The sequence below is a fragment of the Globicephala melas genome, chromosome 2 (assembly GCF_963455315.2).
Source record: "Globicephala melas chromosome 2, mGloMel1.2, whole genome shotgun sequence".
NCBI classification, from domain to species: domain Eukaryota; kingdom Metazoa; phylum Chordata; class Mammalia; order Artiodactyla; family Delphinidae; genus Globicephala; species Globicephala melas.
In genome coordinates this window covers 114,397,021-114,408,412 of record NC_083315.2, presented here as the reverse complement: position 1 = coordinate 114,408,412, position 11,392 = coordinate 114,397,021, and the positions used below count along the sequence as shown (strand labels likewise).

At 40.9% G+C, this 11,392-nt stretch overlaps 1 protein-coding gene across 6 annotated transcripts in view; it reads right to left on the bottom strand.

Annotated features, from left to right (window-relative positions):
• Nucleotides 1-314: 314 nt before the first annotated feature.
• PRORP (protein only RNase P catalytic subunit) overlaps nucleotides 315-11,392 on the bottom strand; it is a 138,086-nt gene continuing 127,008 nt past the window's right edge. For 4 of the 6 annotated variants that reach the window (XR_009563095.2, XR_009563098.2, XR_009563096.1 and 1 more), the window contains exons 8-9: nucleotides 8,098-10,642; nucleotides 315-6,658 (exon numbers count right to left, since the gene is read on the bottom strand). Coding sequence is in view for 2 of the 6 variants with exons in the window: in XM_030854781.3 (XP_030710641.2) it covers nucleotides 10,511-10,642 (132 nt within the window). In the remaining 4 variants the exon portion in view is untranslated. Of the gene's footprint in view, nucleotides 6,659-6,746; nucleotides 10,643-11,392 lie in introns of those variants that run through there. The other 2 variants (XM_060294743.2, XM_030854781.3) reach the window with 2 other exon arrangements.

The following is an 11,392-nucleotide window of genomic DNA, read 5'->3' as shown; positions in this document are numbered from 1 at the left end:
ATGAATGAGGTGTCTGATCATTATAACCAATATTTTCAGGCACTAATTGAGGAACTAGTTCTTGAGAACCCAGGTATTGATGGGAAAGCAAGAGAGTGCTCCAGTGTTATGTTCTACTTGCTTTGAAAGTACTTGATAAACCTCAACTGAGATCCGTGAATTTCACCCAGTGTGCAATTCATCCATCGTGGTGAAACAAAGGCAAGTTTCAAAAATCAACCATAGACAACAGACTAAAACATTTTCAATATTAAAAACTCTGCAATGATGTCTTGCAGGTGCAGAGCAAATTTTATTCCAGTTTTCATGGTCCATGTACAAAATAGATGCCTAATAAATAAATAGTCAATTCATTTAAGACGCGGGGAGGGGCTTAAATGGTATAATTAAAGAGGGTGGCATTGAGAAGTTATCATTATTTCTTGAGGGTCAGTTGAAGCATCAGACACCAAAGAGTATGTTCCTGAGCCGGCACACACACAAAATACCAAGGAGCAAGAGGGGAATTCACTCAAAGGAGAAGTGGGAATCAGAGGTAAAAATCAGGAAGACATTTTCAAACAACTTCTCCAAAATAATTCAACAAACGTTTATTGAGCCTCTTCTAGGGGTAAGCCAGCTGGGCTGGCTGCTCTGGAGACACACAGATGAACCAGATGGAGAAGAAATTTCAGTGGGGAGGAAAAATGCAACCCAAATGAGAGCAATACTAACATGAAGGAGCACATGATATGTAAGGCAGTGTCCAACAAAGCGCTGCAGATGGGAAATGACTTTGGCCAAAGGGAATGCAAGCCACCTGCTGAAAGAAATATATCCGAGCTCAACTTGGGAGGAGAAGCACTCTGACAGGTGTGTTCGCTGTTAGGAACAGTGTGAGTGGCACCATGATGCAACATGGACGCGGGGTGGCAAGAACAGAGAAGCAGAGGAAGAAAAAAAGAGCCTGTGTTTAGGTTATGGCAGTGGCTTAGCTTGACTAGGACACAAAAATGTTCTGGAGTACAAATGCAGGGAGGAGGCCTTGAATGCCAAGGAAAGGAACTTCTGCTCTGGTTGGAAGGCAGTGGGGAGACATTTGACGTTTTTGAGTAAGGGAAATGGCATGATTAGAATTATGCTCTCAGAAGATAAACTTGGTGGCAGTATTTATGATGAACTGTAGATGGGGATATCAATCAAGAGGCCATTGCTAATAGAACCAGTGACTGTTTGTGAAGGCCTGAACTGGGGTGGTAGTTACGGAAATGGAAAGGAAAGAAGATGCCAGAGACTTTTTAATAGCTCTCCGCCCATTATAAAAAGTGATACACTATTCATAGTAATTACTATTTGTAATAGGCAAAAACTAGAAGCTATCCAAATGCCCATCAACAGTAGAATGGATAAATTGTGGTATATTCACACTATAGAACATCACATAATAATGAAAATGAATGATACAATTACATGTGACAACAGAGATGAACCTCCCACAATATTGAATGAAAGAAGCCAGCCACGGAAGAGCACAGCCTGACTGATTCCATTTACATAAAGCACAAAATCAAGCAAAAGGAATCTATACTGTTGGAAGACTGGACAGTGGTTACCTTTGTGGAGGCAAGAAATGATGGAAGTGAGCGCAAGGGGGCATCTGGGTTCTGGTAACAAGCGTGATGAACAGACTGTGATAAAACTACAATCTGACTTTTGTTCTCCCACTCTTCCTTTCATTTTTCCTGCCTCTAGATGAAAACTCGGGTATGCTCCCTTACTTTTCCATTCCTCTTAGATAATATGCAGTGCTACGGTTACTTTAACAAATGCAGTATCGATTCAGAAATTAGAATATCCAGTTCTATACCAATAGATTCCAAACAGCACTGCATCATTTGTATTCTGTCAGCTTAGGTCGGCTTCGCACTAAATCTTCCAGTGGAAAGGGGTGGGGGCATGGTTGACTTGTCCTCCCTAATCACTCCTGGCTCAGCTCCACCCCGACCTCCTTCACACCCTCCACATGCCCCGCCCCAGCCAAGGTGGAGGATGGGCAGTGGAGGATGGGTAAGGGTGGGTGGCTCAATGCTTTCTAGGCCAAGCAGATGTTTATAGCTGGAGTCTCTGGTGAGCCTGACAGATGGTTAAAGCTGATACTTCTCCGCTTGGCCACTCTTCTAAGGCTCTTCAGTGGTTCTCTGCTGAGCCCATCAGTTTTTATATGTAGGTGGCCACTTGCACTCCTTCTTCAACCCCTGGCCATCCCGAAGTTCCCCTCCAGCCCAAGACAGCCTAAGGCAACTCTCTTCCCACCTATCTGGCCCCCATCAGGAAACCTGCAGTGTCAGGCAAGTCCAAGGCAGTAGCCCTCTCTGGCTCGTTTCCAATGTCTCTTGTCAGCCCTGCTGTCATCCTGCAGCTTTTGCAGAGTCAGGCCCATCCACAGAGGCTTCAGCTTTCTCTGAGGTCCTGGGTTCCCCAGACTGCAAGAGGAGCTCCAAGTATTCCTATTGAGGCATCTTTCCCGGGGTCCTGGGGTCAGAGGGTACCTAAGGAACCAGGAGCCTGGCCACAGCTCTCTACAAGGAAACATCTTTATCTTTTTCCTTCCTCTGACTCTTTGATATCTTTGGCCTGGTTAAGGGGCCGGGAGTTGTGAGGCAGATTCTCCTTTATTCTTTTTGTAAATTCTGCATATGTACTGTCTGCCCCACACTCACCTGGGAATCTTGGTATCTACTATATTTGTGCCTCAGTGGAAACTGAGGCAGAAAGAGTCCTATTCTAACATCCTATTACACATGTAACAATTCAGATTGTGCAGAAGATGAAGACAACTAAAAATCAACCACAATCCCAGCATGCACAGATACCTATTAACATTTTGGAATCAACAAAATATTATTTCTTTCAGATACTTTTCTCCAAATGTCTCTTTCCTTCCTTCCTTCCTATTTAAAACATGGGATCATATTAAACATACCATTTGGTAGATGTTTTGTCATTTAACCCATGCCAACACACAAAGTATCATTTTAATCACTGTAACGTTTAAAATTATATTTCTTCCCTCCCTTGTTTTGAACATTTCGTTATTTCCAATTTTGTTATTATTATCAATAACATTATTATGAAGAATATCTTCATGTACAAATTTTTTAAAAAAGGATTATTTCCTTTGGAAAGGTAGTTAAGAGTTGAATAATTAGACTACGACAGATATTTTGAAGATGGAGTCAAACACAATTTGCTAATTGATTAGGTATGTAAGTAGGGGGAAATGAGCAGGAAAAAATAACATAAAGTAAGGCAGGAGGTCACTCTGTTGGGGTGAAGATGAATTGTTTTCACCGTGGTTGAGTAGAAATGCTCAGCTGCAAATGTAGAATTGGAAAGAAAGCAGGGGTAGAGATGGCTCCTTCCTCTGAGAAGTTTGGCTGTTAAATTATCCCTAGGGAAGCACAGTTTTGTCAGGCTAGAAGCCAAAAGTATTGTAGTTAGATGGGGGAATGAGCCCATGGAAAGAGACTAACTGAGAAAACAACTTCTCAAGTTAGCAAGAAAGGATAGTATGGAGGCAGTAGAAAAAGTAACCTAGAAGAGGGAGAAAAGGGTGAGGAAAGAAAGTTGCTAGAAAGGGCAAAAATTGCTGAAGAGTCTCTTAACAGATGGCTTTTAGTTCCTGCTTAAGTCATCTGCTGAGAGTGAGAGTGGCCAGGTTATGATTCAGGACTTAGAATCATGAGTGTTGTACTATTATTATTTTTAAATAACCTTGGAGCTCATTTGAGACTACTCAAAATACTACTCAAAAATATGGTCTGCAGCCTTGGCATCACCAGGCACACCAGACCTGAATCAGAATCAGCAATTTAAACGAGATCCCATGTCCATTAGAGTTTGAGAAGTACGCTGGCACCCTCTTCCCCACTGAACAGAAAAGGAAATGGAGGCTGCAGGAGATGAGCTCTTTTCAAGTTAAGATGGCAAAAGTTGGGAGAGCTCCTTCGGGGAATTAACAGGGAATTCACTGAAAGGTGAAACAAAGGACCTTCAAATGGGAGTGAAGTACTAGTAGCATAATTTCGTGACTTTTCTAGCAATACTATGGTATAGGAGAGGAGAAAGTGGAATGGTATGGGGCTACCCAAAGTTTGGTTTAGAATTGATAAGATGGGTACCACAGGAGGTGAAATGAATGAAAGAATCTGAAGTATTACTGAAGTCATCCATGAAATGAGTGGTTTGAGGATGGAGTGGGGTGAGCAACAAGGCAAGCAAAGCTAGATGAAGATAGATAAGAGAGGCCTCTAGGTGAGGAAGGAATAGGCCTAAGAACAGATCTAGGAACTGGTGGTCGGGATGAAGGAGTGGAGCAGGTTAAGGAGGTTGTAGGCAAAATGAAGAGCTCCAAAGTCTGATATCCTGAAAGTGGAGCACTTTTAAGTAGTTTAAAAGATCCAGGTTGGCATCTCACAGGGGGCCGAAAATCATCAGAGTTTAAGTGGATAAGAAACAATGAGACCAGAATATGGATGGTGTTGAAATCTCTGGGGATAGTGGCAGTGGGAGTGGGAAGGAAAAAAAAATCTACTGACATTCATAAAGCACAAACTGTTCAGTACTGATTTCCTCACAGAAACCTCCCTTGCTGTATCAAAGAACAAAAAGAGCCAGATGATTTACTTAAAAAAATAAAAAGCTCCCTATCTGTGTCAAGCAGCAAAACTTCCTCAGGCTTTCTCTTCAAATACTTGGTCTGACCAGAGTTTATTTCTTTAGGAGTTGGAGATCAGAGGGCCTAACTTGGAAAAGACCCATTTCTTCAAGGATTTGAGAACTCCTGCCAGAACAGGGCTGAGTGCCAAAGGACACGATCCTTAATTTGAGCCAGTAGCTATCATCAGGGTGACAGCTTCCTGGAACACAAATTTCCTTCTGAACACAGGAAACCTGGAGGAATAGTTTGTGAGTATACAACCATGCAAATAGTATTTTATGGTATACAGCAATGCCCTAGCTTAACCTGACTGCCTTGTTTTATGAAGTTATATTATGATGTTCAGAGTACATGAGGAAGAAGTGACAGAAGACTATGAGAACAAGGAAAAGTTTCATTTTCTGTCAGGTGGGAAAAAACCTTATTACAAAAGAGGTTATAGAGAATGAGTGATCCTTAAAAAAATTATATATACATGTGTGTATATATATATGAAAGGCATATATGTGTATAAAAACTTAATAGCATTAGACTACTCAGCTTTGGAGCAGAGGATAAAAATATTCAGCTTTGGATTCTAGGACAAGGTCACTGAAAAGGGGAAGAAAATACAAGAATGATTTATTTTTAAAGAATTAGTAATACAGTACATCTTAAGCAATGAGTCTAGGTGAGGGACTTACCTTTCCGACAACCTGCCATAACCACTTCCAAAGGAACCTGTTTCATGGAGGTGGAGGCCCCATATTATCCTCCCAGGCCGGATGCCACTCTGCCCCAGAGAGCCAAATGAGAAGCAGAATTGTCAGGGAATTCCGGACACTGACATTCTTTGTTCTGATGCAGTCATAGAAAGCACAAAAAATCTGTTTTAATAATGGACTTTCATAAACAACAAGGACCTACTGTATAGCACAGGGAACTATATTCAATATCTTGTAATAACCTATAATGGAAAAGAATCTAAAAAAGAATATATATATACATATCTGAATTACTTTGCTGTACACCTGAATCATTGTAATTCAACTATACTTCAATTTAAAAAATTTTTAATACATAAAAATTAGAAAAAAGAAAAAAAACGGACTTTCAATATTTAGATGTGAACTAAACTTGATACTTAGTAATGTTCTAGCCCAGCTGAGACTGATACGGCAATCTGAACTGGTCTCCTTAAAATGAATTTATGTCTCTACCATATTAGAAATTGTGATTTCTCAAGTATTTGCTTCTTGGGCTGAATTTTAACTAACATCAAAGAGACTAATGAGGTAATCATTTAAATATGGATGAAATTAATTCTACATCAACTTTCTTGTCAGAAGCTACCAGAAACCCTTCACATAACACTGCTATTTATAATAAATTATCATGGTTATTTTAATAACTTAATCCATTTGATAACAGTGTACTTCTGAGAGTACTCTGGTAGCAAAACAATTTTTAGCTGTTATCAGTGACTAGATAATTGTCTTCCTGTTTATTTCAATTCCTGGTTGAAGGCAAGTTGTGCATGTATAGTCTCTGGAAGCATCTGTCAGATCAAGTCTTGCCAACAGAGACAAAACTTGGGGAGAAAAATCCTCAGGGAATCTTTTTTTAAAAAAATTTATTTATTTTACTTTTATTTATTTTTGGCTGCATTGGGTCTTTTGTTGCTGTGCGCAGTCTTTCTCTAGTTGCGGCGAGCGGGGGCTACTCTTCGTTGCAGTGCGCAGGCTTCTCATTGCGGTGGCTTATCTTGTTGCGGAGCACAGGCTCTAGGCGTGTGGGCTTCAGTGGTTGTGGCACATGGGCTCAGTAGTTGTGGCACACGGGCTCAGTAGTTGTGGCTCGCAGGCTTAATTGCTCTGCAGCATGTGGGATCTTCCCGGACCAGGGCTCGAAACCGTGTCCTCTGCATTGGCAGGCGGATTCTTAACCACTGCACCACCAGGGAGGCTGCCCTCAGGGAATCTTGAAACACCATAACAGAAACATGATAAGAGAAAATTAAAGATTATTTCTCAAGATTTACTGCATTTACTTACTCATTGGTGTTCGCGTCTCCCGTTTTTTGTTTTTGTTTTTTTTAGTTTTGTGGCATTTATTTTCATTACATACACTGAGAGAATATTCTCACCATCTCCCATATTTTCTTTCATCCTGCTGGTTTGAATGGCTTCCTCTAAGTAGGTCTCTGAATGGAACTTCCTTCATTTATATCACATGGACTCAAGCTTGTCATTGGCTGGGATAAGGCAGGGAACGTTTGGTCTCTCTCCTCCACCCCCACACCCCACCTCCTGTCCAGGTGCCTTTTACTCACATCCTTTCTTTTTTTATTTTATTTATTTATTTATTTTTGGCTGCACTGGGTCTTCGTTGCTGCATGCAGGCTCTTTGTTGCAGTGCATGGGCTTCTCATTATGGTGGCTTATCTCGTTGCGGAGCATAGGCTCTAGGCGCGCGGGCTTCAGTAGTTGTGGAGCACAGGCTTAGTTGCTCCGTGGCATGTAGGATCTTCCCAGACCAGGGATCGAACCCGTGTCCCCTGCACTGGCAGGTGGATTCTTAACCACTGTGCCACCAGGGAAGTCCCTTAGATCCTTTCTTATCCTTGTTCCCCTCCGGCCTCCTGTAGGGCTGTGGGCTTTAGAGATGCCTCATTTCCCACTACCCCTCATTTCCCAGCTAATTCCCACCTAGGGTTGCCAGATGTAGCAAATAAAAATATAGGCGGCCCTGTTAATTGTGAATCTTAGATAGGCAGTGAATATTTTTAGTGTAAGTATATCCCTGCAATACTTGCGACGTGCTTATACAAAAAATTGTCATTTATCTGAAATTCAAATTTATTTGGGAGACCGTATTTTATCTGGCAACCCTACTGTCACCCTGGGGTTATAGGAGGCTCCAGCAGCTGCCTTGTCCCACTTACTAAGAACTCTTAGTTCTGCTTAAGTCCCAGCCCTGAAAGAACCCAAATCCAAATCCCACAATTTCATCAGAGTGGTCTATGTTCCTCCACTCCCAGTCATTCCCACAAGCATTCCCTTAGATGTTCCTCACTCTAGAAATTCCAAGTCGCTGAAGGATGGGCAAAGTACCTGATCTACACTTCATTTAGCTTTGACCTCAAGTATCCCGAATAATTTTGATTTTTAGCAAAGATAAGACTCACCATGATAGGCCAGAATTCAGGTGCCTACATAACATACCCTTCCTTTCCATGCCTGCTCTAGAATGAAGCTATCAGGGAAAAAGAAATCTAATGTGAACACATATGCATTTTATAGCACCTTAGGACAGTTTTTTTAAAAAGCAAGAAACCTGCTAAAGGAACAGGGAAGCAGTAATTATATTCAAGTGCAAACTTGAAGAGAAAAATTCATTTAATGTGAAGAACAAGGCACCTGAGGTGAGGTAGTCCCAGCGGAGCCCTGGGAGAATGAGCTCAGGCTTCTCCTTTGTGATTTTCTCTTTACTGGGTCTGAGAACAGCAGGAGGAAAAGAGAGTATAAATTCAGGAGCATGCCAGAGGGAAGCACAAAGCATTTTAGACACACTTTTCAGTGGCAGAGTCAGTGCCCTTTCAAAGCTTTCATTGTTCATGGCTGGCCAACTTTAAAGATACTCTCAATCCAGGGCACAGGTTTTTAAAGAATTCCTTCTTCCCACTGTGTCTGGGACCTTGAATTAGGCAGGTAGCTTTTGTCTCACTCAGGTGATCAGAATACAAAAGGCAGCCTAAGTGTTGGGTACCAGCTGCCTCCATTCAGAGAATCCCTGAACTCTTCAAGGTCCCGTGTCAGTGCGATTGATTCTGAGCGCCCTAGAATTGCCCTGCTCCCGGACAAGTGACAGATGCACCTCAATTTACCTCAAGCAGAAATTAGGGTTTTGTTTTGGAATGGTATTAAAGAGTTCAAAAAAAATGTAGTTTCTCTAACCCAATTTTCTACCCTGATGAGCCACCATGGAAACGTGGGCCCTTGAAGAGGTCGTCCTGCCTGTTCCCTTCCTCTCATTCTCCCCACTTTCTCTTATGTGGCTAACAAAGTTTCTAAACCTACATACCGGATGCTCTACCATTCAGTCTGTCTGAGTTTTTATGAACTACTCTAGTCTAAGTTACAGTGTACAGTAGAAGAAAGACTATTTGACTTGAGAATCAGAAGAGCTGGGTTATGGTTGAAATGTCTCTACTAACTAGCTGTGGGATCCAAGGGAGCCATTGCATCTTCCTGAGTCTATTCCTGCTCTATAAAATGCGACTGTAGGATTTTATGTTCTTCAAGGTTCACTCCTGCTCTGAAGTTCTACGATTCTTTTTGTATCCTCTCCCATCTCTAGAGCAACTTGTGAGGAATTTGCATTAAGCTTTTAGACAAGCTTATTTAACAAATGCTTTCTTTCCTAATTTTCTTAAAACTAGGGTAGTTTCTTAAAAAAAAGTTTAGCTCGCTGCAAGCACAGTGTTCTAAGTAGGTAGTTCATGAAATCTAGAAAATAAACAGGTTGGATTTATGAGAGCTTTCCGATTCTCAGCATCTTTCAATGCCCTCAATTTATCAGGCACTTGTCTGGAGAGCCCCTTCCTCTAGGAGGCAGCAGTGTTGAATCCAACAATGGCGTAAGGAGGTAAAACATCCCCTCCTCTGTTTTTCCTGGATTGTCTCTCTGTGCATAATACACACCTTACTTATATCCATGTATATTGTTTGATATAAATGAAGTCATTGTTTTTTCATGTAAATAACTTTTATGCTAACATACTTTTTTCAGTTACGTTGTTGTAAATGCATCAATTTTAAGTGTTTAGTGTGATGAATTTGACTAATACATACATACACCTATGTCAGCACCACTCAGACCTTTCCATCACCCCCACAAAATTCTCTTGTGCCCTTTTCCTCAGGCAACTAGTATTCTGATTTTTATCACCATAGACTGGTTTTGTCTGCTCTTGAATATCAAATTGTATAGTACGTATGAGTAAGGAAAGAACTGTTATGAAGTGTTACAGACACGAATATTTTCAGCTAAAATCAAGATATAAGCTGCCTATCAAGGGAGTAAAACAGAGAGGCAACAACTTACTCACTTTGGTAAAGTAAGTCAAACTTGATAAAATGAAAATAATCTATATACTTTAGAAAGCCCTCATACCAAGTGATGGAATTAACAGTGTTCACAAAATGTTGAATTAGTCTGGAAAAGGCATTATAGGATGAAGAAGAAACATTCATAATCTAAAGAGAAGGAATTGCCCCCTTTCCTCCAACCCAAATCATTGGGTGATAAGTAGAAGTTGCTAATACACCTCTGACATCTGGGCCAGCTCATCAGAGAGGACCACAAGTGATTCAGTGTGGGAAGGAGATAACATGAGAGGATGAGATGATATCAGAAATGGAGAAATGGTTTACAAACAACCCAGAGTCCAGGGCCAGATGGATTGGTTCTGCTATTGCTACCTGGAAGGGTAGCAAAATGGATACCAGAAGACCCTGTTGCCCAAGTAAGCGGAATAGCTGGCTCAATAGGAGAAAGGTAGGTATCACTCTGCACCAAGTTCCCCAGCTTTGGATAAGCCTCAAATCCTAACAAATGTTAGGGGGAAAAATGCAACCGGTTATGAAAAGATATATCTTATTTAATTGAAAAATCAATTTATTGATATGCAAACCAACTGGACCAAACAGGACAAACTGGATCAGACAGGACAGAAGCAATGCTCTAAACAAGCATCAACCATCAACTTAAGAGCTCTGATGTCAACCAGGAGGACACCCAAACACAAGTTTAGCATGGGGGTAAGAGTCTTTATGTCTTCCGGTGAAGGCAAAGCCATTTGGTTGGCACTTCGTAGGAATATCTTTCCACCACGTCGTCATCATAAGGTATGTGCCACGAGTCTCCCGTTGTTTGCACCACAGTGTCATAGATGAGAATATGCTGTTGAATTTAAAAGGGAACCATACATTGAGAACAACACTAAAGGAATACCTAGCCATTTCCCTTTCTCTTCTGACAGCTTCTCAGTTTGCTTCAGAGATGTATTCTCTGTCTTACTTAACAATGGATTTTGAAAGAGCAGCTAATTCTGTGAAGATGAATGCCGGGGGTGGGGGGCCGTAGGGGGTGGGATAAATTAGGAGTTGGGATTGACACATACACACTACTATATGTAAAACAGGTAAACAACAAGGACCTACGGTATAGCACAGGGAACTATACTCAATATTTTGTAATAACCTATAATGGAAAAGAATCTGAAAAAGAATATATATATATATATATATATACACACACATATATGTATAACTGAATCACTTTGCTGTACGCTCGAAACTAACAGAACTGTTAGTGACTGTATCTCTGTGGTAATTTGATACCATATTTCCTATAAATGTTGTTTTACATATTTTTTGACCACTGGACCATATTTATCCTTGGCTAGTGTATTTTTCTGTAGTAACTCGCCTTTAGATTTTCTCCCTTTGCTTTCACACAGGAGGAATCCTTGTACTTACAGGTATTTAAACTAGAATCAAAAAAGAACTCAATTGAGACTGTGCCACAGCAGTGGATTAAACAGGAAAAAGGAGTTATTTAGCAGAAATAGAACTTATGATGAACCATAAGGAATAAGGAATTTTGAGCTACTGCAAATAAACAGGAGAATAAAAAACACATATGAGGATT